Source organism: Podarcis raffonei, chromosome 4, assembly GCF_027172205.1.
Source record: "Podarcis raffonei isolate rPodRaf1 chromosome 4, rPodRaf1.pri, whole genome shotgun sequence".
Taxonomy (NCBI): domain Eukaryota; kingdom Metazoa; phylum Chordata; class Lepidosauria; order Squamata; family Lacertidae; genus Podarcis; species Podarcis raffonei.
The window spans coordinates 30,193,241-30,220,912 of NC_070605.1; the positions used below are offsets into that span (position 1 = coordinate 30,193,241).

General features: G+C 38.0%; 1 protein-coding gene across 6 annotated transcripts in view; it reads left to right on the forward strand.

Annotated features, from left to right (window-relative positions):
- NBEA (neurobeachin) overlaps positions 1–27,672 on the forward strand; it is a 359,299-nt gene that overhangs the window by 288,130 nt on the left and 43,497 nt on the right. For all 6 annotated transcript variants that reach the window (XM_053386038.1, XM_053386039.1, XM_053386041.1 and 3 more), the window contains 4 exons: positions 5,353–5,493; positions 10,109–10,228; positions 14,900–15,052; positions 20,873–21,040. In XM_053386038.1, coding sequence (XP_053242013.1) covers positions 5,353–5,493; positions 10,109–10,228; positions 14,900–15,052; positions 20,873–21,040 — 582 coding nt within the window. The remainder of the gene's footprint in view (positions 1–5,352; positions 5,494–10,108; positions 10,229–14,899; positions 15,053–20,872; positions 21,041–27,672) is intronic.

Below are 27,672 nucleotides of genomic sequence, written 5' to 3' on the forward strand. Positions count from 1 at the left end.
AATGAATATTTCCAGGCACATTTTTAGGGGGCGGAAAGAAACAGTACATTTTCAGTGGACAGTGTCTTTAAACCTTGTGGAGGAGACTTACAAAGCCAGCGGCAGAGGTTCCGCTCTCCCCTTCTCGTTCCCTCAGCTTATAAAGCATATTTTAAAACAGATTTGGCACTTCCTGGGCTCTCTGGAGGTATGCAAACCCATAGTGCCACTGCAGAAGCATATTATGTCATGGTGCTACATTCTTCTGGGAATATTGTGGGGAGGGGAAGCATCAACTTCTCAGTGTTAGCAGCCATTTTTAGTTGGCCGAGCGTATGCAGTTTCCTGATTCTTAGGATGCCTATTCATGGATGTCCAGAGGGCAGGGCCAGTGCCAGGTGGGGCTAGCAAGACAGTCACACTGTCCCGTTATCCATGCATAGCTTCTACACATGGAGAACATCTGAACGGTCTCACCATTATATGGTTATCACAATAAGTAATAGCAAATCACAGTTTTAGATAATAATAATAAAAATTGAACCTCTCCTTAATGAAGAAGAGTCATAAGAATTGCTTCTACAGAAAAAATAAATCATACTGTGGTCCTGTTTAGACATTGCTCAGGGGTAAGCCTCTGTGCATTCTCTACTGTGCCTGTCACTAAGGGGAAATGTGAGCAACTAAATTGGGAGATCCTACGCTTATTTGAATACATTTGAATGACCCCATAAGATTACTTAACAAGCTCGTCCTTTGTTTCCCATTCTAGTAGAAAATAATACATTTTAGGCAAAAGTTTATCCTTATTTTGTAAGAGTTCTTTTTCAAATTGTGAGCTTTGCTCCAGAAATCCATTTTTTCTATCTAATATTTCGTGTAACTGGTGATATTGCAAACAGTCATTAACTTGACTTCTTAAGCTTTCCATTGATTTCAGTTTGGGTCCCGTCCCCCCCCCGTAAAATTCAGCAATTCCCTGTAAGTCACCCATTGTCTGTCCATATTATCTCTCTTAATTGTAATTGCTTCAATGGGAGATAGCCATAAAGGTGTTTTTATTTCCAGCAGATTTTTTATATTTCTCCCAAACTCTATTCAAATTCTTCCTAATAATGTGGTTCATACAACTCTTATAGATTTTAGCCTTCCCATACCAGAGACATGGATGCCAACCAAATTTTAAGTCATGACCCCCTAAGATTTCTACATTGTCCAATACAATCCATTCTTTTAACCAACACAAACAGGCTGTCTCACAATACATTTGCAAATCTGGCAGAGCAAAGCTCCTCTTTCTTTTGTATCTATCATAATTGTATATTTATTTCTTGGCTTTCCTCCCTGCCAGATAAATTTAGAAATATATTTTTCCATTCTTTGAAGCAGCTTAAATTGTTTACAATTGGAATTGATTGGAATAAAAACAGCATTCTAGGCAGTAAATTCATTTTAATGGCTGAGATTCTACCTAACAGGGAGAGTTTCATTCTCCCCCATATCTCCAACTCTTTCTTAACCTCTTTCCACAATTTAATATAATTATTTTCAAAAAGGTTAAGATTTCTTACTGTCAGTCAAATTCCCAAATACTTAACTTTTTAACCTATTTTTAAACCAGACATCCTTTCTAAAAAATATTTCCGCTGCTCATCCATGCTTTTAACCAACATTTTGGTTTAATCTGAATGTATTTTGAAACCCGCCACTTCTCCAAACCTGTTAATTTCTTCTAAGGCTTTGGGAACGCTCTCCAAAGGTTGTTCTAATATCAACAGCACATCAGCAGCAAATGCCCTTAATTTATAGTCGCTACGTCCCACCCCAATACCTTTGATTTCCCTGTTTCTCATATTCTGAAGCAATATTTCCAATGTCATAATAAACAACAGTGAGGACAATGGACAACCACTCTATTCCTATTCCTGTTAGTTAGTTAGTTAGTTAGTTAGTTAGTTAGTTAGTTAGTTAGTTATTGTTGTAATGTGCCCTGGCACCTGCTGGTGAAGGGCAGGTAATAAATTTAATAATGATAATAATTAATAATCAATGGCAATCCACAGTAGTTATAAATCTAACATCCATCTTTGAAGTACTTCAGTGAGGGTATTGGACCTCGTTCCCTACATTTCTGACTTGACATTAGATTTCACAATACTTGTCTATAAATACTTTACGTGTTCATTTTAATTTTATTTATTTAGAAAATGTCTCTTCCGCTTTCTAGTCAAAATGTATCCCACGGCAATTTCCCAGTACAATAAAACCAACCAAAGCAGGGTTCCCAGACTCTGGTCTGTGGACCACAGTGGTCCACAAGCTTCATTTAGGTGGTCTGTAGATCAGAGGTTGAAGTTGGGGAGCGGCACATCCATCGCATTGAATAGTCATAATGATTTTTTTAAATTGTATTTTTATTGCTTCCTTTAATTCTCACATTATATTTCATTGCATTACACTGTGAATTCTATGGAATGCAACAAAACACAATATAAAATAAATACAAGAAGCCAAATAAAATAGAATAAAATTATACAGCATCTAGCATAGCACATTACAATTGCTACAGTATGCAGAAGAAGGGGTCTGCCAAGATCCTTGGCAATTTTCAAGTGGTCCATGGGGGAAGTACTTTGGGAAATGCTGAACTAAGGCCTATCACAATAAAAGGCAGCAGTTAAAAGCAGCAGTGAAAACAAGTTCATACCCAGAACTTGTATCTTTTTTGTAGAGGTCATGAAACAGGGAAACATGCTAGTATTTTTTGTGTGCAAGGCTACGTGCCATCAAAGCCAGGAGTGAACCTCTCCTCTCATGATTCCGATCCCTGCTGTGATCACTAGACAGCATTCCTTTCCTGTTAAGACTAATCACAAACATATTTAAATAAAATGTTAGTTTGTTCTTTCAAGCCGTATTATTCCAAATTCAGCAGCTGTTCTGGCAGCTATAGCGAAAACTGCAAAATCTTATCACACCATTTCATACCTATCTTGCACCTTGTCATATCAATAGGACGGCCAATTTATTATTTCTACACTAAATAATTATTTAAGCAAATATTTTTACTGAAGGTATCTTGTGCAAACAACCCAAATAATTCTGGCCTGCCTTTACCGTACCCCATACTGAACTATAAAAGACCGAAAAGGTTGAGTAGCCTATGAAACCTGAGTAAAATAAAAAATGTAAATATTTATTTTATTGTTGTTCCAGTAGTTGGGAAGATGCCTGGAAAAGATTAAGAAATGGGTCATGCTTTCCTTTCATGAATGTTTTGTGAGGTCTTGCAGTGCAATCTGCATCAGATAAGCTAGATCCTGAGGGATTACTAAAATATTTTACACACATGAGAAAGCTGTTAGCATACCCTTGACAAAGCAAAGTATTAAACAATCAAAATGTTTAGCGACGCCAAAATCTTGGTACAACATTGACTTAAGCTATAATTATCCACAAAGTAGAACCCCTATAAAATGGTAGGCAATTCTATTATTTTTATTTATTTTATTTATTTAACAGATACCTACCTCAAAATAATCTGGAATTAAAGGAATAAACATTTGATTCATTCTCTATTGTCAATATCTTTTATTTCCCTATTTTTTTAGTATTCACCTTGATTTAGGTTGGGGGATATACACACATTGCTACTATGAACTTAAGGCATGAATAAGTCACCATGCACCCCAACATGGAGTTTGCACTATGAAACACATTTATGGTTCTGAGCTAAACATAATAAGAAGAGGCACACATATTTAAAATATGAGAAAGCAATTATTGTGTAAAAATGATAAAAGGAAAAAAATATCTATACCAAATGGCTATTTTATATTTTGATTATGAAACGCTACTGCTGGGCTAGGAATCGGGTTCGGACTGAGTGGAGGAACCCCTCAGCTTGTTTCTGCCAGTTGAGCCTCACCAGTGACTCAGACCTTCTCCTTCAGTGCTCTTGTGGTATCCCTGCCGGCAGAACACAGCATCAGCTCCCCCAAAGGGGACCTCACGAGGACAGGGTGGGATGGAGCTGGCCTAGGATCTGCTGGATCCCAAGCTGCTCTCCCAGCCAGCTGGCATCAGGCCCAATCCAAGTCCAGTGGCTATGGCAGTGATTGGCTAGGGTGCATCTGCATCAGTAGCTCTGGCACTTCATAGAGGCGCACGACGCCTGGGTCTGCAATTTGTAACGCTCTGGAGGTGTGCACTTGTAGTGCACCTGTGATGTATTATGGGTCCTTTGAAATATATTTTTTATTTGTATTCATTTGACTTCTAAGTTAGGGAGGAATCCTAAGTTCTGGGGAAAGCCAACTGAGGGACCAGTGGATCCTAGGGATCTCCTTGTCTGAGAGCAAAGAGGCAGGTCCATGAGCAGAAAAGGAGATGAGCAGCTGGTGGGACTCTGAATGTGCCGGGGGCAGGTTAGATCCATCACTTCCCACTTAATTTCTTAGCTTTTTATTAAGAGCCTCCTCCTATGACACTCAAACTGCTAAAGTGGTAAGATGACTCTAGCAAAGGAAAAGGAAAAGCATGTGAGTAGAGTTGCGTATTTGGTTGTTCCCTTTGGGAGAAAACGTGGAGGATTTGCGAGAGAAACGAAAAGAAAAGAAAAGTTTGGTAACTTGAATTGAGCTTCTAGGGATGGAGGGAATCTTCCACTGTTTGCCTTATATAGTATATCACTGCAGCAATAGCTATAGGAAGAATTAGAATTGGGCCTTTCCTGTTTAGCACAAATAGGCAAGTAAAGGGGGAGTGTCTGCTGCCCCCTTTCCCTCTTGCGAACGTTTCTTTATGTGAAAACTGGCCGTCTTTGGAAGTGGCTGCTGCCTTTTCGTACTGTGTACATATTCAAGAATTTCTGCTTAAGATCACCAAACACCACAAGGCCTTCTGTGTAAAATCTTTTCATCATGAAATGCGCATTACAAAGTACCCTGCCTGAACAGAAGTCACATTTCATTAGCTGTGTCATTACGTTGAATGACAAGAGTAACGTTACTTTGGTTTGAAAGCATCTGAAATGTAGGTTTAGATGTATATTTCCAGAATATATTGTTAAATTCACTGGGAAACTACCCCCCACCCCATTTGAAATGGTCTTGAACTTTTGCAGACTTATGCCATATACATTTTTTTGGTTTTTAAAGCAGTCATGTGTTTAGTAACTCAAGCCTCTGAAATAAAATTCCCACCCCTTCTCAAGCAGTCTGAACAAACTGCAATATGAATTATCAACATTCGGGCTGCTGAATGTCATATATGGTGAATCCTTGTTAAAGGATGCAAACTAAAAGTGTGATATAGATTTCCAAAGCATTCTCCAGCTGTTCATATAGTGATGTATATGTATTCCCTTTGCAGCCCATCGGTGCTTTGAATCCAAAGAGAGCAGTCTTTTATGCAGAGCGCTATGAGACATGGGAAGATGACCAGACTCCACCTTATCATTATAACACTCATTATTCAACATCTACTTGTACCTTATGCTGGCTCGTTCGCATTGTAAGTATTTTTGTCGCCTCCTATTCATTCAGTATTTTCACCTGTAAAGCCAAATTCATTTTTTACTTTCATAAAATGTGGAATTACAGAATCCTCATCCATGTAATTTTTTCTGCTGTAACCACTTAGATGGCTCCCTGCTTCTGGGTAACCATGATAGAAGTGAAATTGCAGTGGAGCAAGTAGATCAAGTCACCAAATCAACAAGGCTTTCCCCTGATCCATAAGATTGGACCCTGATTTATGTGTGTGGATTCCTGGTTTATTAACTTTGATATCTTTTTTATTGGCTTTAGGGTGTATTTAGGGTGGAGCTGTGGTCTAAACCACTGAGCCTCTTGGGCTGGCCAATCGGAAGGTTGGCAGTTCAAATCTGCACGATGGGGTGAGCTCCCGTTGCTCTGGCCAGGCTTCTGCCAACCTAGCAGTTCAGAAGCATACCAGTGCAAGTAGATAAATAGGTACCACTGCAGCGGAAAGATAAACAGCATTTCCGTGGGCTCTGGCACTCATCACATGAACCCGGAAAGCTGTCTGTGGACAAATGCCAGCGCTCTCGGCCTCAAACGAGATGAACGCCACACCCCATAGTCGCCTTTGACTGGACTTAACCATCCAGGGTCCTTTACCTTTTTGTTTTAATGGATAATGTACACAGCTTAGGGATTTTAAAAATATTAAGTGGCTTAGAAATGCAAATAAATAAACAAGCCATTCTGAAGAACAGCCAGGTGAATCCCAGTGCTCTACTGCATGGTGGATGTATCCACTGTGAACAGACAAGGAAGGGGGAAAAGCAAGAAAAATACATCTTCATTGATAGGGAGGAAATCACACACTACTTCATCAGACTATGCATGATTACTACATTTGAGTTGGACAGACAAAACAGTTAATATGAAGCATATTGCAACTGCGGTTTTCTGTCCTTGTGTCACCCACAGAAATGATTTCTGTCGTTGTATCTGCTCGTTCTCTTGGCATCAGTGGTAGCAGGCCCTACCAGTTCTTGATGGGTGGGCCATTGGCCTGATACAGCAGGCTCTTCTTATGTTCTCATGTTCCAGGCAAGATGGTTAGACCCTCTAGACCCCTAGACTTAAGCCAGGGTTTCAACTCTAGATCTAGGTCTAATAGGAAGTAATAGGCAGTTTCCAAATCACCAGCTTCCCTATTGCAAGCACTTTTTGCTGTGGATTGGAACTTGCCTCTCCCTTTGTACCCCCATGCACCCCTTAAATATGTTCAGGGGATTCCCCAAACACTCCAAAGCAGATTTGGGGGACAAAATGGGTACTCGGGGGAGAAAGGAGAGGGAAGGGAAGTTCTGTTGCTGAGCCAAAAGTGCTTGTGGTAGCATAACTGTTCAGTGCAGCCATTGTCTTTTGGGATGTTCACGCCATCCTGAGTTGTCCAGCTTCCTAAAAATATAGGCATTTAAACCATAATGTCCACTATATTTGAAGGTGGGAAACCACTATTGGCACAATTTATTCATGTGGATGCCACCTTGAAAATGCAATAAAATGTAGTCCAATTATAATTATGAAGTCTGATTCCAACTTTGAAGCACCCCATTTTGTAATCAAGCAGGGTGGAACAGAGAGCTAGAGCTGGGTGTCATCTGCATATTGGTCACACACACCTGATGACAGCTCCCAGCAGCTTTATGTGGATGTTAAATAGCCTGGAGGACAAGGTTCTTGACGTACCACTCATGCTCTATTTAGGGGAGACAAATCACAAGCCTGGGTTCACATGTAATGCTAAGCCAAGCCATGACTTAGCTCCTGGAAGCGCAACAACAGGATTGGGGGAAGAGCAAGGCAGGCGTGATTTTCTCTTAAAGCCATGGTTTTCTTTTAATCTCTTTCAAACGTAGCCATCTTTACCTGAACGTAATTATAATTAAATGAGAAAAATTAAGAAGAAATATAGTGTGTGTTGATATGAAATTATTTTTGAAGGTAAGAACTAATGCCGAGGTTATATGATAAATGTAGAAGAGCCTATGCGTTGAGGCTAAGGATTAAAAATCCAAAAGATAGACACCATATGTTGGTCTAATGGGGCACCCCGTAGTGTTCAACTATGAAAGGCTTAATCCTTGACTATGAATTTTCTTGCTTTTGTGTTTGTCTCAGACTCTTAAATAATGTTGTCATGGAATTTAGGATTATACTGTAACATAATTGACTATAATTACCTTTTTCCTACTGCTTTTTCCTAATCCCCAGTTGCTTCTGATTTTAGAATCTCAGCTTCCCCCAATAAGCACCTTCAAAACAATCTTCAAATCAAAGTAAAGGTGCACAGAGTTTTATTGGGTTTTTAAAAGTACAACATAAATGTCAAGTATTCAGATTAATGGGGGGTTTTTTAACACTAATGGGATATAAATTTTACTCTTATTGAACAGATTAATTGTTCTTTTAAAGCTTGCCATTTGTGGCATATACAAAATATTTTCTTATTTATTCAAAGGAGATATAATTAAAAACATGAACCATCACCAAGTTGCATATTTGGTATTCACTTGGAATGAAGTCCTCTGCCTAGACTCACACTGCTCAAACACAGTCATGTTCTCCATGTTACTTCCTGCTTGGTGTTGTATTTCATGTTCGTTATAAATCCAACCTTCCAGACTATACATTTTTTTGACTGGAACTGCCTAATGTTTAGGGGATACTTTTCATTAGTTAATGACCATAGCTGTTATTAACAGAACTTAATAGTTGCCATGGTAATTAATGCAGTGATATTAAAATTGCAATTATTCAATTCTTCTCAATGAGGAATTTTTCATATAAGGAATGCTTTGGAGTATATCATTGTGAATTAATTCACATAACTATATAAAAGAAATGCTATTAGGGCTCTGCTAATTCATTCTAAAACATTTCATTCTGAGATTAAGGATAATCCTATGTATGTTTATTGAGTGTGTTCAATGGTGTTCATTCCTTTGTGGGCGTGCTTAGGATTGCAATCCTGGATTTAAGGTGAATTCTATGGCTTATGCAAGCAGTGAAAACATAGTCCGCTGCAGTGGTGGGGACTACAACTCCCAGCATTGCTGATTATTGACCAGGCTGGCAAGGTCTGATGGGAGTTTGGGTTCAACATCAACAGAACCATAGGCTCCATATCCCTGGTCTACTGGGACCATCAGGACCATATGGGTAAAATTGTTTATATTGTAGACATGGATACATATCATCATTGAAGTCAGTAGTGCACGGTAGAGTGGGGTGGCAGAACTCACTGAATCTCTTGACAGCTGCTGCTTACAGAGAAGAAGGAAGATTGATGTGGTGCTAACACACTGCTGGAACCAATCCCATGCTCCTGCCAGTGTGTTTGCACCACATTGACCCCCCTCCCTTGCCCTCCTTCCAGGTAAGCAACAGTGACTTGGTTGCCAGGAAGTCAGGTGAGCACCACAATGTGGTTGTTCCCTGATTTCAAGTCTGAAACTAACATATCAACAGTTCTTCTTCTTACTGGGAACAAATTCCATTCAGCATTATTGCTGCATTTCAGATCGGAATTGAGATATCTACTTCCTTTAGAGTGTGGGCAAAAACATTGCTGCTTTAATTTCTGATGGTCAAATGGTTGTATGTGGCTTAAATATAAGTTCTAGTCTTTATCATCTGATTCTACACAATGAGCTAAAGGCACCATAATCTAGTAAAGCTTTGCATCTTCCCCGCCAATTTTTGTGTGTGTTACTCATTGCGTAGGAGTTTTTTGCCGGCTCTTTCCACATGTAGCCCTTGTAGGCAAAAGTCAACACTTGTGAGAGCTAGCTAGAAAGAGCCTTATTTATTTTATTTTATTTTTAATGGTGGAAGGCAGCCTGCTACCACATATGAAATGGTATGGGGATTTAGCTTTAATTTCTTATTGAACATCTAAACAAACAGGTTTTAATGATACAGTTCTATGCTGATTTTTTAAAATGCACTTAATTACATATTTTGTTTGAACATATTTAGTTTGAGTAGCATCCTGCCAAAATTAAGCACTTCTCATTTTTCCTTCATTAGGGAGTTGAGTGGAGGCTTACATCTCTCATCCTGAAAACAATGGAACTTTAACATGTTTCATTTTTATGAATCATTTCTTTGTTGAAGGCTTGGTATAATTTACTCTTCATCATATTTATCAATATATTTATCATATATATATAATATCACACACAAAATAAAATATATGGGAAGTTCTCCAAAGAGCAGTGGAGTTTAGTCAATGAAATAGATAGAGATATTACTGGAGTATTTTGGAAGACTGGTATGTGTGAAATAGACTGTAATACTCCAGTCTCTTGATGACATTATTCTAATATAGAGCTAGCACATCATTTGTTGTAATCCTTCCATTCTAGGATTCAGATGCTTTTGGGTTATTAGTAGCAATAGTTGCATCAAGAGATTAAGCATAAGCAATGTATTAGTGTGAAGTGCTGATTAATTCTTTATTAATTCTTCTCTTAATTAATTTTAAATATTAAGCCTAGAAGGCACTCAAATTATGAAGTTGTTTTGGATTCCTTTGCTTATTACACTTGTATTCATTTTTTTATTTTTTTATTTTAATTTTGTGGTAGGAACCCTTTACAACATTCTTCCTCAATGCAAATGATGGAAAATTTGATCACCCAGATCGAACCTTTTCTTCAGTGGCAAGATCTTGGAGAACTAGCCAAAGAGACACTTCAGATGTGAAGGTAGGATTATTGTTTTGCTACATATGCATGCAAAATAATTGAGTAACTGTTATTGTTATTACATGCTACAAATAAACAATCGACTCGTGCATTCCTGAAGTTCTGTTTCACGTAAGAGCAAAAAGAATGGCTGCTTTATACTTCACTTCTCTAAAATGCCATTTTTATATACAATGAGAAATAAAGACTCTTCCAATATTTGAGTGCTCAAAAGATCTTTTGTTCTTGCAAAAAACCCCACAACCATTCTAATTTAAATCAAATAATCACAAGATAGAGAAAAGCCCAATAAATTTTCTTTCCTGCTGTTAACTCAATATTTGGCCCATTCCATAAACAGAGCAAGATTGCATTTGACCTTAAAGTGTCATATTGTTATAGCTTGCTGAGCTCTGGCTTTGCATTGCCTGGGGCAATTAATAAAGCATTAATGACAAGACACATTTAAAATGTATGCTTTTCTGTAAGCCTTAGCTTTTACTTGACGATGCCTGGGGATATTATGCAACAGTACACATTAGATTAAACCAGTATCTACACAATACGTAGAAACAGCCAGCGAGCAGGGTAATTTCGCAATTGTGATTATACCTCCATTGTTCTATAGAAAGGTTTTTTATGTTTGAATACTGAATCCTACATTCTTGCTTTATTTTAAGAAGTGTCCTCGATTACCAGTTAATATGATAGATTCCAAACTACATGAAAAGTGCTAGTAGCACATTGTTTGATTTTAGATCTTTTCTGATTGTGTCTTGCTATTAAATATTTACAAAAGAAATCAAATTTATATTATCACAAGGCACTCACTCTTATTTGAAACAAGAATAGAAACTTGGTTACTATTTCTTTCTTTTTTAAAAAGCACATTGCTGGAGTCTTTTTAAAGGCACTTACGATCTCAAAATCCATTTATACTGATGTTACTAAGAGTTACATTATTTATGTATTGAATTTCTGCTTTGACTTAGGAGAGAGAAATAATTGGTTGAACAAAAAACCACTGGTAAACTCATAAACTCTTACCAGGTACTTGCCATGATTTTGATTCCATTGGAAACCAATGTCATTTGGTATGTCATCAACATTGTAAAGAAAACAATGCTTTTTGATCAGGATCAGCTGACACATTAAATAATTCACTTATGCATATTTCTTTGGGCTAAAAGCCCTAAGTTTTGTTTGCTTTCAAAATGTGCAGTTTTGCTGAGACTGAAATGCATCGTTTTTTCATCAGAACTTTTTGTTTCCCTTTCTATTGTTTTAGTTGAAATGTCTCTGAATCTATAAACTTCCATAGTATCTGCCAGACCACTTTGCCAGGCCATTTTGATGCACTTACATTGTGCTATTTGGTTTTGAAATGTATAAATATATGTTTGAAGTACTCAAAGGCAACTTTGTGATCTATGTATTATAGATCTTTAGTATATTGGGATACTGACCCGATATGCGATTGGCATACTGGACAAGATTGCAAAAAATCAAATAAATAAGATAATTAAAGACTAGATTATTATTTTTGTTCATATATATATATATATATATATATATATATATAGAGAGAGAGAGAGAGAGAGAGAGAGAGAGAGGCAGGCTATATAGGCTGTATAAAGGTAAAGGTACCCCTGCCCATACGGGCCAGTCGTGACCGACTCTGGGATTGCGCGCCCATCTCACTTAAGAGAAGCTGCTCTGGCGAGCCGGCACCAGCGCCGCACACGGAAACGCCGTTTACCTTCCCGCTATAAAGCGGTACCTATTTATCTACTTGCACTTAGTGGTGCTTTTGAACTGCTAGGTGGGCAGGAGCTGGGACCGAACGATGGGAGCTCACCCCGCCGCGGGGATTCGAACTGCCGACCATACGATCGGCAAGTCCTAGGCGCTGAGGTTTTACCCACAGCGCCACCCGCGTCCCTATATAGGCTATATAGGCTTTCTTAATTTCCAAAGTTGTTGTCAACTTTCATCTTCTCTACATTCCAAGGACACAAAAGCCTGTTGAATATCTACCCTGAAAGGCATCCAGACTGTAAGGTTAGACTGGATGCTTGTAGATGTATGATAGTTGTTGTGGCTGTTGCAAGCACCAGACATCTTGTTCCATTGGTACAGAATGTAAAGTGACAATAGATGCCAAATGTTGTAGTTTTGCCTAGTATTTGGAAGGCATGTTGACCCTGTAGTTAGGCACTATCTTCAGGTGGGAAAAGATCTTCTTCCTCCATCCCACCCCCTATTATTCATGAGAGGTGAATTTCCATGTTTAAAATTAAACAGTGAAAGCTTACTATCCCAATCTAGATATTAAAAAAAAAAACAAGCAATGGTTTGCTGTCATGAGAAGAAGTACGCCTACACCTCAGTCTTATACCTTCACTCCTCCCTTCCAAACCAGGGGGAGAAAATAAGAAGCTTTTCATTATGCTTTACAACAAATATCAGTTGCAGTTTTGTCAAAAGCTATGGTTAGTTCACAAAACAGAAAGCTCGCTTAAGAACTATAATGCGCTGAAACTACTGTTCTGCCACATGTAAACAAAATGGCAAACTACTGTTTGTTGCAAACCACTTCTATTCTACTCCCTTTGTGTGGGAGGGGAGAAAGGATCCCGAGGCCCACACATGGTTGTTCTTATAAAAACAAACCGTTACATCTGAACTGGGTCAGTGTGTTTGCACTGCTTAATTTTCAAATACAGGTATTAAAAGATGCCATATTTGACAAATTTGTGTAACAGCACAGAAAGGAAAATGCTGCCAAAAAGGGTTTATTTTTGCCTTTCTTGAAACATTGACCTTTCCCTGTAGTAATCAGTACAAAGCAAAAAATGAATACTAGTGGAATTATCCTTTAGCAAACACCCCACTTGAAAATGACCCTAACTTGACCATTTCATTTTTCACATTTGCTAGCACCTCCCCCCCACTCCTTTCAATTTGTATAATTTTGGCATCCAAAGAATAGAGTGCTCAAGAACTAATCTTCTCTAATGCTTCTCAAACATGTTACATTGCACTTGGACAAGAGTATGTCGATGTCAAAAAAGGTAGCTATGACAAAATGTCATTAAGGTGACAGATTGTAAATTAATATAGTTAATGGAGGTTCTTATAACTGAATGACCACCCCTCCTCCCCCAATATAAGGTGATTGTTGAATTAATGGATACCCAGGGATCAGCTTTTTTTGGGAAAAGAAGGAAACTGGCAGAGGTGGGGGTGGTGAGGGAAACAGCTTTAAAACCCTGCAGTGAATTACATTAGAAAACTGAAAACGTCTGTATTGGATTTTATTTCAGAGGGAGGCCATAAAATGGTGTACTCCTGGCAAAACATATTAAACTGAAATGTCATCTTTGAGGCTTATAGTATCCTATTATGTTAGTGTTAATAGTGGCCTTCTATAACACCAAGTTTTAAAGTTTAATTTTTCAGCAGCTTGAATTTATCCAAAGCTTGTAAATTAGAAAATGTAGTTTGGCATTTTTTACCTCATACAAAGACATAACACATGTAATACTATTAACAATACCTTTGGGTTTTAGCATAGCTATTAAAATAAACTAGAGATCATATTTAAAGACATAAAATGTCTGGTATAATATTCATTTTTGTCCTTTTAAAAGTTCCTGGTAGCTTTATTGCATTGTTCTTTATTTCAGAAGAAATAAAGAAGGCTAAGCTACTAAGACCACAGGAAAAGTAGCTGCTTATTAAGTAACAGAAATCTTAAGTTATTTGAGTGGATATGAGAATTCAAGGGGGACAGGAAAGGTTCCATCTTGTGAAAAGTCACATAGAATTATCGGGTTGTTGTCCAGGAACTTTTAGTGTTCTGTAAACATTTCAGCTTCTGGAGTATGTACTTTAACAATAAGTAGGACATATCACATGGACACTGAAATTATAGTTTGGCAAGATCCATTGAAATTTAGGCACTTTAAAGTCCCAGCTATTTTTCTAGAAAACTTGAGCTAAAATCTCGCATGTGCTTACATCTCTCACATTCAAATAAACCCAAGTTTAATAGTATACACACTGCACAGTCCCTAGTCTTACATATTTTAGGAACCTTGTAAGGTTGTAGAATGTGATATCTTTATTGAAAAGTTTTATTGTTGGCTAATTCTTTATACACCCTTATTATTGTACATTAGGGATGGGGAATCTGTGCTAGCCAGATGTTGATGGACAACAGATCCCATTATTTCTGGCCATTGGCCATTGGCTAGTTCCCATGGGAGCTAGAGCCCAGCAGGCTCTGGAGTACCGCAGGTTCCCCATTCATTCACCCTTTGAAGTCTGGGAGTCCACAGGCAATCATGCTATTACCTGTGGAAATCTGTTGTACACAATAAAAGGAAAGTTAGATCAAGCAGCAGCCTGGGTCAGGGTAAGGCAGCATCATATTCTGATATGCCTCTGCACACAGCAATATTTCTGATTGTATTAGTTTATTTTAAGGAAGGTTATCTAAGCAATGGCCTCTGCAGCAGAATGGAACTGAGACGGTTGCTGCATCTATTATTGAGTAATTAAATGATTTGTATTAAAAATTAACTTAAAGGTATAATAGCATTGAAAATGAAGCATAAGGACAAGGTTGCAAAAGTTCTTGAATACATTCTGTCTACAGAAACAGTGTATTTATTTCTTCCACTACAGGAGTTAATTCCAGAATTCTACTACCTACCAGAAATGTTTGTCAACAGTAACGGATATAACCTTGGAGTGAGAGAAGATGAAGTTGTTGTGAATGATGTTGAGCTTCCCCCTTGGGCAAAGAAGCCCGAAGACTTTGTGCGCATCAATAGGATGGTAAGAAGGCTTTTAGTTAAGCTTGAGTAACAAGTTCCACGATTTAACAAGCTGGCACATCACTAGCTTTTCACCTCCGCAGGGCAGAAGTTGAAAATGGGAGGAAGAAAAAAGCAAATGAAAGATTGTATCCACCCTATATTTGACAGCATATACATTTTATGCAGTAGATTTTATATACTTTCCCTTCAACAGGGATTCATAATGAAACTGTGATCACTTCTTGGATGTCCCTTGTATGCCACTCTGAACTTTCTAAATAAAGAACAGGAGATTAGTGTAATAAATAAAATAAAATCTGTTCTTTGCTCCCTAGCAGAAGGCTTTTAAGAACCACCAAAATGCTAAATTTTCTGAAAAGCCAAAGGTATATAGGAGCACTGAAAGAGAGAAATTAGTGCCTTGCAAAACTGGTTCCTTTGAAAGGAATTAACTGATTACACTGGGATCAAGCATACTTTCCTAGCTGCTATCTTACACCATCTGAAACGATACACCATTAGCATGTTTGTTGAATTTTATCTGTTTCAGATTAATGACTGTATTTTTAACTCAAATATCTAAAGCTGAGTAGAAAGTACAATAGAATAGACACTGCAGCAATAAAAAAGTAACTGATGCATTTAAAATCAGCTCAGTATCACCCTGCTTAGATTGAAAACTTGTATGATTAGTAGCATTTTATTTATATATTCGTTATTTTTTAAAAATCTTAATTTGAACTTGTGGGCATTAGTGTTTTAATAAGAATATTTAGAGACACTCATTAAGATGCATTTCCACAACCCAGAGCTGCCCTCGCTCTGCAAAAATCAACGCATATGAGAGGCTCTTCACAATTTATCCATCAGTCTACTTTGCACAGACGTGAATGTACAAGTGCAGTGTGTGTAGGAGCTGTTTGTGTAGTTGTATGCTCATGAACACATGGCTGTGCTTTGGATATGACCACCACTGACAGGTGATCCTTGGAGGCTGGGCATCTGAGCATTAATACAGCCATTGGGCTTAAAAATGTCAGCCACCCTCTGTTCCGCACTGGGTTTGCACTGCAAGACATACCTAATATTCCCTTGGATACTCTTCATTTTGTTAATACCTATCTTCCCCCCTCCCAATATAAAATAATTGCATTATTGAGGCAAGCCTAGTTTCACAGTGCAGTGATTAGCATCCATGAATCGCTTCCCATTAAACATCCCATAGCATAAAAACGAAAGAAAGAAAAGCAATTTCAATTCCAGTACAGGTACAGACAGGGATAAAAAAAAAATCACATGTAAAAACATCTTCTTGTTCTTTTCTTTCCCTTGGATGTCCTGGGTTTTCATACTAGAGAAGTTCATATTTCAACTGACTTGAAATGCTCTAAATGCAAAACATTCACATCCCCCTGCTAACAACAACAGTCGTTGTTGCAAATAATAATAGCAACTGTTGTTGTCAGATACAATCTATCCGTGGTGCTTTGTATGCTTGACCTAACAATAATGCAATAAAAGTCACATGAAATCCATTTTAAAGAGGGAGAAGGTACAAATGAAATGAATTTAACTGTAGAGTTACTTATTATAAATTTCATTACTTTTCTGTTATGAGCTGAAATGTTGATAACAGACCTAGGGGAAAATAGGTATAATTTAAGTACCATTACTAAATACAGAACATAAAAAGGTATAGTGCACACAATCCAATGTTTCCCAAGCCATTTTAAATATTCATTTGGGACCTTTGTGATTTTGCAGACCATTGCATGTAAAATATAGCACATGTTGATGATTATTGACTCAGTACCCCATTCATAAATTAATCAGTCTGTAAATCTTTATCTTCAACCTGTTTATACATTCATAGAAGTTTTATATAATAGAAACACTGTAGTCACTAGATGATAAATTACACCCATCTAATTCAGGCTTAAACAGGTATCTGGCATTTTACTGGCAAGGAAGTGGGAGGATATTCTGTGTTTTATAAATATATGCTCTGAGAGAGAAATAGCCTTTCATTGAAAGAAATTCCTGTGAAAATTGGTCTCATTAGAAAGACTGGGGAAGTGATTAAGTCTGGTAACTTTTAGGAGATGTTTCAGTAGATTTTAAGAGCATTCAATTTATACATCAGTGATTGTTGGCCCAGTTTAATTTATCCATAGCAAGCTAGACTGATTACTACTGACATACCCATGAAACATTAATAAAGCATTGTGTTCAATGCTAACATGATTATGGTCTGACCTCAGTGATGTCACAGAGGACAGAAGCCGTAAGTGTCCCTGCTAACATTACCCTAATGCTAGGTTCATCAATCATAATCTACCAGTTTACAAAAACAGGAAAAAAGCTTTCCACAGATGTGACTTCGTAGTCTTGCTGAGCTTTTTGATCCCAGCAGACTTGTGGTGGTCCTGAGAGCCAAAAATAGAACGCATTCAGCCAACAAGCCAAGCATGTTAAATTGAGGCAGAAAACTGTAGCATGGAAAAAGAGAGCACAGCCTGTATAATAAGCATTCTGTAATTTGAAGAGGCGATCTGCCACAATCCAAGATTAACTATAATAATATTTTGATTATTAAGCACAAAACATTGTAGTGCATTACAAATTATAACGCTGAGTGAAACATATAACACAAATTATACTTTTAGATTTAAAAAAACCCTGTTTACTTGGTTTCTATGTTGCTTGGGGGAACAGGGATACAGCTTTCACACATTTGCAGATATATTACACCAGCACAAAAGCTGGTGCCCACATTTCAGCAAATTACCTTCCCCCCAATTTGCCCCAAACAGCTATTTGTTTATTTATGTATTATATTCTTATCCCGCCTTTCCTCAGGGCAGCATTCAGCCCCCACTATTTTGTCTTCACAAAGCTGTAAGTCAGACTGAGCGATGGTAAGCCAGTAAGCTTTGTGGCTGAGTGGAGGTTTGAACCCTGTCTCTGTGATCTTAGTATGACACTGTAACCATTATACCACACTGGCTCCCCATAGACTATGAAATCCATGGGTGTACTTGGAGGAGGCAGTGGGAACCATGTCCCTTCCTTAATCCTATGTTAATTTAATTTTGGCTGCACAGCTGGGTCTATGCAAGTTAGACGGTCCCTTTCCCAGTATTTTTCTGTTAGCAATAGTGTACCTGTATTGCATGGTTTAACTAAAATTGCCACAAATTGAAAGGATTGCACAGCATAAAATCCCCATCCAAAGGCATCCAGAATAAATATACAGTGGTACCTCGGGTTAAGAACTTAATTCATTCTGGAGGTCCGTTCTTAACCTGAAACTACTCGTAACCTGAAGCACCACTTTAGCTAATGGGGCCTCCTGCTGCCGACGCGCCACCAGAGCACGATTTCTGTTCTCATCCTGAAGCAAAGTTCTTAACCCTAGGTACTATTTCTGGGTTAGCAGAGTCTGTAACCTGAAGCGTCTGTAACCTGAGGTACCACTGTAATTAGATGGCATTGTATTATCAGGTAAATGTGGTGGTGTACATAAATACTAAAGCATCTTGCAGATGAAGAATTCACAATTCAACAAGGTGGTAAAAAGAGTATTTTCTCCAACTTCAGAGTTCTCTGTCTTGAGTTACCCTTGCTATAGAACGGTAAATATCCACAGTGCAGCTAATGAGGCTCTTTTACAATAAGTAGGCATAAAAATATTAATATGCAAATCTGTGGATATGACCAGGATCCCAAGTGTAACACTAACACATTCTTGCAATATGGATATAATATCCCATTCACATATGTCTCATTTAGAGTGCCCAGCTCCTGGACCAAGTGTGCATCAGCAGAGGCATCACAGTTGACTATAACACCTTGCTTGACCTTATGATGTGACTGCAACATCACAGTCATCTCCTACAAAAGTCAATTTTATTTTATTTTATTTTATTTTCTTGGCAGCCTATGGGTGCCTCCACTGCTCGCTCAAATCCAGGATGTTTAGTTCATTTTCTGCTTAGTTGATGAATTGCCACAAGGCTTATATAATTCCACCTTGGGAAAGGCAGAGTGTTGGCTCACTGTACCCCACAGCAAGGACGTGAGAGGGAGCAATCTGTGTTTTTCTGGCTGTAGTATGGCTAGCCATCCCTAGTATAAGACTGCAGCCTTTCAGAAGTCTATACATGTTCATTTAACGTGCATCCCACTATGCCTTGGACTTCACTTATGTACACCAGGAATGGGGAACCCTCCAGTTGTTGCTACAGATCCCATCAGCACCAGTCAAGCATGGCCAAAAGTCAGGGATGATGGGAATTATAGTTAAGCAACATCTGGAGGGCTTAATGTTTCCCACACACTTACCTGGCAGTCAATTTAGTTGAACTCAGTGAAACTTACTTTTGCATAGATGTGGAGGATAGCACTGTTAATGTTTTAAGAGCTTTCTGTAAGTTTTTGGCCTGTGGGAGCTACTTTAAGAATACAATTCTTTTAACTGGTTTTCTCTTTGGTTGGTACCATTATTTTCAAAAGGTATTGAAAGATAAATTCACCCAGCTTTGAATTTAAATAGAACCCTGGAAGTTATATTTCCACTGATAAGCTGGACCTAAGGCAATTTTATTGAAGTGTTCTAAATAATTTCCATTTGAAGCCCCAGTAAGTTCATGTTCTATGTATAGAATAGTTAATAAAATGTTTCAAATATTGGAAAAAAATGGCTGAGGCAGGAATAAAACATAAGAATTCAAAATCTTGCTGTCCACTGTGCACCTAAGTTCTCTGTTGTGATATTCATAACTGGATAATATTGGTACTGTTTAAAATTCTATATAAAAGTTTAAAGATTGACCGTATAATAAAGCAGTGCTTGGTTTACATACACAATCCCTGTCTTTAAGAGCAGAAAGACTGCATGTTGCCAGTTTGAAACAACACAAATGGAAAATTTTAATCTGCTACTGGAACAAAAGAGCCACAATCTTACAGCTTGATCTACAACCTAGTTAATCTGACATAGTAGGTTTTAAGCTGATTTAGACCCATTGATTCAGCTGGCTGGTTTTGACAAATATTCTAATATGTTAATGCAAATTAAATGGATGACTAGGACATGGTGTTTGCTTCTTTTGTGGGATTTTATGGAAAAGTAAGAAACCACATCCCTAAATGTTATGATAAACATGCAATTGCTGCCTTTTTAATTTTAAAAATAGACAGGTTAGAAATCCATTAAATAACAAATAGGCATGGAAAATAGTTTCTTTTTTGTATATACAGAGGTATTTAATAAATGCATAAAATAAACTTCCTGTAGAAACCCTGTAACAGTACCAACGGAATGTATCATAGTCTGTTTTGTGTGTATGTTTTATTATGCTGCTTCTATAGTTTGGTTTTACTCTTTGTTGCCTTAAAACACTCTCAGAAAAGGGGGTATATAAATCTTAAAAGAAAACAAAAGTGTGTTCCAACATTACTTATTTTTTTACTTTTTTTACTTATTTCCATGTTGTCATGCCTTCTCACCAAGATCAGCAGCAATACAAAAGATACCAGAAATGCAATAACAGTAATCCATAAAAACAAATAAACATGCAAATAGCCTAAATGTAATTAAATAACTTTAAAAGCTCAAGAGAACAGGATGGTCTTCCCCTGTAGTATAAATAATAATAATAACAACAGCACCAGGTAAACATTTCTTGGGAGAAAGTTTCATGATTTGGGGGCCACCGTGGAGAAGACCATCATAATATTCCATTTCCTTTTTTTGAATAAAATGATGAAATGCCGAATGAATGAATACAAAAGCTGAGAAACAAAATTTCTTTCATCCTCTCAATTTCATTACCAGGCTTTGGAAAGTGAATTTGTATCCTGCCAGCTTCATCAGTGGATTGATCTTATATTTGGCTACAAGCAACGAGGACCGGAAGCAGTACGAGCACTTAATGTTTTCCACTACCTGACATATGAAGGTTCTGTAAACCTTGACAGTATCACTGATCCTGTGCTCAGGGAGGTAGGTATTTCTGGCTCCCTGTTTACGGGCTACTAAGTTTCATTGCAAAATGCCTCCATATATTGCATTCTTCATTTGGAGCATAGGATATTTTTTATTCTTCCAAAGAACAGGCCAACCATATCAAATTCTGTAAACACTAATAAGAAATAAATGGAATAGATTAATGATCAAGGTACAAAGAATCATGGAAATGATTTTGGATGTTCCTTGGACTGTATCTATCTTACAAAATCCCTTGTTTCATAGCATACATTTCCAAATGTTTATGATACAGTTCCAATGTTTATGATATGGAACAGAGGCTTGCATTGTATGTACCTTAGGGTCTTTGAATATGCCTAAACTGACTTTTAGTAGCTAAACCGGGTGATGGGTTAGTTAAGGGATAGTTGACTGAGATGAACAGGGGAACTGGGAATCTGTCTCCATTTTGAATTAGGTGGGTGTGGGAATAGCTTAGAAACTTGAATCCACTTTGAGGCAGTCTTTTTAAAAATCTCCCCCAAATCATTTCAAAGCCAGCTCTGAATGAACTCTGCAGGCAGTCTTAAGTACTTCTTTGGATTTTGGTCAGTGCATTTAATTAATGAACAAGTTAAATTGACAGCACCATCCTATGCAGTAAGCTTACAGGGTCTTACATCTAGATAATTGTGTATAGGATTGCAAACTAAACTATACAGAATAATTCACTAAAATTATATATGATGTATATTTACTGACTATATGAACATATGGGTATCTAATGAATTACCGAGTAAAAGAGCTAAACTCCCTATCCATTCATAAATATGCCTATAATAATCATAATATCAAATGAGATTATTTTATTGGTTAACAAATGAAATGTTTAAAGAACAAAACAATACAAGGATTTCATTTTCTTTCTTTTGTGTTAGTTACTTGAGTGTTTGCCTCATACGGGATTTTTTTAAAGGTTTGTGGTTTATATAGGGCACACCTTACTCTTCCATGTTTTGTTTCCAGTCTTGTCAGCCCATCATAATAAAATAATTATTAAAAGATTACAGCTATGAGTATTAAAGCGTTCTCTGAAAGATTTAATTTGGTTGAAAAGTGTGAAGATGCAACAGCTGCAAGATGAGTGTTGCTGTGGTGAAGCTGCATACACAAGCTTCCTTGCCCCATGATATCTGCCATCTGTTGTATGCAAAACAAGTAATAATTTATACATTGCCAAGCAATAGAATACTTGTGGCATTTTTTGATTGAACTTTAAAAACTGAAAACTTATATCTTGCTTAATTGCAACCTTTGCAAATATATTCCTTACATTATAAATGCTTTTAGGATATCTGTAAAGTTTATATGTGGTTTGATACATCATTTGATATTAGAAACCCCCTTCATAGTAATATGAGCTGATTTTATTCCATTTAGAGAAATGTAGGAAGACTGCTTTCTCTTTCTCTTTCATTTGTATTTAAAACTTTTGTTCCATTCACAATCATTAATAATCTGGGTACTAATATAATCCAAGAAATTGTAATAATAGTAAACAGTTGCACGGGAACTGGCGCCCTGCATATGTACACTTGACCATACTTACTCTGGCTGATAGGAGTTGTAGTTTAAAGCATGTGGAGATAATTCAGTGGCCAAGTTGCTCTCTGGGGCAAGACAGTTTGAGCATATAACACAAACCCTGGCCCAAGTGCACAGGCTGCCAATTAATTTCTGGGCCCAATTCAAAGCACTGGTTTTGACCTATCAAGCCTTAAATGGCTCAGGACTGCAATATCTCAAGGGCCGCCTTCTCCCCATATGAACAGAGCCAGACCCTGAGCCTGAGATCATCATCTCTTCTTCGTCTGCCTCCTCTGTGAGAGGTTGGGAGGGTGGCAACACAGGAACGGGCATTTTCTGCAGTGGCTCCTCGCTTGCGGAATGCTCTCCCAGGGAGACTCACCTGGCACCTTTGTTACATATCTTTAGGCACCAGGCAAAAACATTCCTCTTCTCCCAGGCCTTTGACTATTTATACAGTCTGTGGCCTTTTAAACTGGAGGGTTATTGTTTCATTTATTTTTGTGCTTTTATAATGTAAACCGCCCTCTGATTCTTGGATGAAGGATAAAAATTTAAGAAATAAATAAATACAATAGTAATTATAAGAATAATCGGAAATCCTTTTTTAAAAAAATGCATGTAGTTCACAACAGTTAACAATACCCACAACAGCACTGTGATGTAGACCACTATTATCTCATTCACATTCTTGGACATCCGATGGGAGGGCATTCCACAGGGCAGGCGCCACTACCGAGAAGGTCCTCTGCCTGGTTCCCTGTGAGGGAACCACCAGAAGGCCCTCGGCGCTGGACCTCAGTGTCCGGGCAGAACGATGAAGGTGAAGACGCTCCTTCAGGTATACTGCACCATTTCGAAAATGGACACCCAACATGGAATTGTAGATATATTCTTGTAAGCCGTTTGTTATTCCATTTGCAGCTACAGTCGTACCTCAGCTCCCAAACGCCTTGGGAGTCAAACGTTCCAGCTCTGGAACAATAAAAAACCAGAAGTGAGAGCTCTGGTTTTTGAACATTCTTTCAGAAGCCAAACATCCAATGGGACTTCTGCAGCTTCCGCTTGACTGCAGGAGCTTCCGGCAGCCAATCAGAAGCCGCGCTTTGCTTTTCGAACGTTTTGGAAGTCGAACAGACTTCCAGAATGGATTCTGTTTGACTTCCGAGGTACGACTGTATATGCCATTTACTAAGGTTTGGTGAAAACATATTAAGATGCAATAGCTGTACATGTGTTGCATTGCTTTTGGGACAGGTTATAACTATAAAACCTTGTGCTTGTGTTCAAGTCCCGTATTATTTGGTTGAGGGAAAACTACAAAGAAGTGAAAGCAATTCAGACACATCTACAAGAATATTGTGCTTATGCTTGTTTTTGAATACTTTACTAGTTTTAATAGGGTTTTAAATATACAGTCATACCTCAGGTTACAGATGCTTCAGGTTTTTTTTGCGTTTTTTCGGGTTGCAGACTACCAAAACCCGGAAGAACTAGAACGAGTTACTTCCTGGTTTCGGCGGTCGCGCATGCGCAGAAGCGCCAAATCGCAACCCACACGTGTGCAGACGCGGGTTGCAAATGCTGCGGGTTGCGAATGTGCATCCCACATGGATCATGTTCGCAACCCGAGCGTCCACTGTATATGTAGCACTGTATTAGAAGAAACAATGGATCAAACCTCTTAGCTACACCAGTGTCCATTCTGTTAGCTACACCACTGCCCCATTCAAGTAATTGTTCTGGGAGAGAGAGCTCTGAAGCACAGTGTCCTTCCTAGAATGGCTGCCCTTTGATTTCAAGACAGTGTGCATTCCTCTATGGATTTTTTTTTTATAATTTCCCCTTTAAAATCCACACAGAAATGGGATGGGACACAACTTTGTTCCTCATACAGAGCTGGAAAGAAGCTTTCATGAGTATGCCCATCCCTATTATACATGCACAGATCTCTGATAGGCCAGATTAACGTTTATCCTTCTTTTCATTAGGACTTGCACCATATTCCAAATGCAGAACTCAGTCCAAACAAAGTAACTTCTGCTAGTGTCAAACCTTTATTCATAGTGTAGTGCAGGGGTCTGCAACCCGCGGCTCCGGAGCCGCATGTGGCTCTTTTACACCTTTGCCGCGGCTCCGAGGCGGATACTAGCGAGGGGAGGAGGCGCATTGTGCGCCCCGACACTCCCCACTGTGGCGGGCACTGTACTGGCTGTGATGTCGCATGGGGGCGGTGCGTGCGTTAGTCACGCACTGTCCCGACGTCACCTTCCCGCCCGCTCTCAGATCGGACATTAAGGTAAGAAACAAATATATGCAGTGTTATATTTGTTTTAAATGTCGCAATGGTTTTGCGGCTCCCAGTTGTTTTTTATTCGGAAACTGGTCCAAGTGGCTCTTTTTGTCTTAAAGGTTGCAGACCCCTGGTGTAGTGTGATTGTATTTTATGGGGGGGGGGAGCAATTGTCAGTGTGAAAACAAATGGAAAATGTTGCAAGGTGTAGTTTCGGTATATCACATTTTCAGGCATGCCTATCAATGGTTTCTTTTCTTTCCACCCTCAAAAACGGAGAAATTTAGTAAAGCAAAATCTAGAAATTTAATGAACAGCTCAAGGATATTGATTCATTCTTCCTTGACAGGTGAAATCATGGTTGCAGCACTAACCACAGCAATTATTGCATTAAAATGTCAAGAAATTAGAGGTCAGAATAAGAGATAATTTTCTTCCTTGTGTCAGATTAAAAATTGACATTCTTTGACAGCACAGGATCTCTAGCTGAGAAAATTATGACAGCTTAACTCATCTTGCACTTGTAAAGCAGTAATTGATAATGAACTTTACCATGACAGCCTTCTCCTGTGGAGAAACATGACAGAACATCCCTGGTACAAAGCCTGTATCTCTTTTTAATATGTAAACAGCAGTTATATTGGACTCTAGATGTTATTTGGAATTGTCTTTACTGTTGGTGTACATCATAATCCAAACCTATTATTCCAGACTTTTTAAGCTGTCTTCCAAGACTTGTGTTAAGGGTACTCATTCACAGAACAAAGGCATTTAAAACTTATTATCCCTCCAAAACCCATTTCTAAATGTTTTTCCTATTATTTCATTTCAAAACCTTACAGCTTAAAAAAAGATAATTTTTGTCATGTGCTTTTCACACTCTCACATATAGAAATGTGACCCTCTGCAGCTGTAAAGGTTGATTGTTTATTTGTGTTCAAATGATTTTGGGTGTCCTGTTGAATATAAAATAGCATGAGGTACGCTGAATGTTTGCTTATATTTGCTGTTTTCCTGTGTACCTGTTCTTTAAAACCCAGTTTTTACAAACTGGGCTTCAAGAAATTGGGTCACTTTTGCAAATGTTATGCCTGTTCCTACAATACCGTTCCTACAAATTGTGATATGTGTTTTTCTAGAAAAACCAGACATGACGTTTGTTTACACAAAACTAATTTAACACAGTGATGTGAATACATAAGTAATGGTTTATTACTTCTGCACAAGTTAAAATTAGAGAGGCTAAATGGCACTAGTTGGTTTGATCTCCCAAATGTAATTAAATTTGTCAGACGCAACATTGAAAACAGACTTTTTGTGTACACTTACAAGAAGTCAGGATTTCAAGTACATTGTTTATTTTATTTACTTATTCTTATTTCAAATATTTGCCAACCCCTCATCTATGTTTGTTAGATGCAGTCTGTTTATCCTTAGTAATGTTTTTAAAAGCTAGTGAAGGATTATATTGGACAATTGCTCTTTGTATTATACCTCTGGGCTGTCTTACTCATATTCAATTCTACATATTACAAGCCTGTGCTGTACAATTTCAAAACATGGTATGGTGCAGATTCAGTCAAAATAGCTATCTGGAGCCAAAAGTGTAAGTTTGCACAAAACCAGGCACTGATAAGTTCATGACACAACTGACTAGGCAGTTCTCCTGCACAAGTCCACAATGAAATGAGCATGCCTCTGCACAGCTTCCATATCTTTAAATGGGCCTTTGCAGAAGAACTTCCTAGTGACATATGTGTCACATTTCAAGCAGTTGCCTGTCAAAAGACCTCATCTTACTGACAACACACATGGCCAATTGGAAAAAAAAATCAGTAAATGAATAGCATTTGACAGTTGGTTTCTATGACCAATTCCTAAACCTTAAAAACTAGTTCTCCTGTCAGCTAGCAGAGCATATGGCCTATGCAACATTTATTTCTTTTGAAAGTGTTTGATATCCAGCATATTTAAATTATTTTAAGTGGCATCATAATGTTTTGGTCTTGACGTTTTTGCCGTCACCCTCATTTCTGGGTTCAAGTTTTTAGATGTTATTTTCTTCTCTTATCTCTTTCTTTGATCTGACAGGAATAACAAATCATCCCTCAGGATCGGCAATAGTGAAATATGCCCACTGGAAGCATAGTTTTTACTTTTTCTTCCCCTTGCTGAAAAACTCTATGCTGCTACAGGGGGTTGACATGATAGGGCTGTCAAGACCCAACAAGACAGATATATCTTTAACAAAATAGACGGAATGCTAGCCTTACATAGTGACTAGTAAGGCCTAGAAACATATATGTGGAAAATATCAACACTCATTCATAAAAAGACAATGCGATATTTAACAGGCAGGAGACCTATGTTGTATTAATTGTTAAGAAAGCTATTCACATTTTGAATTCACATATTTGATCCTCCTGACTTACAATCACTTTTCTTAATCTGACAGGAATATCAAAATTCATCCCTCTAGATCTCCATTGATCTAATTGTATCTACAGAATTGATCACTTAAATGTTAGTTCCCACATGTCTCAATATACAGAGACTAGCTTTCTCCCACATAATAATGGTTCTACGAAGAATTTATGGATAATTGTGAAGAATTTACAAGACCAGAAGTTCTCTCCTTAAGTGGAGGACAGCTAGCAGTGGTGAAAAGTCCCCTGTTCCAGGCCCAGGCAAGCAATCTCCTCATTACCTGAGGAGATGGGCCCACCCACCTCAAACCCCACACAACTTTCAGTCTATATAGTAGGCAGGCAAACTCCAGCAAAGATCC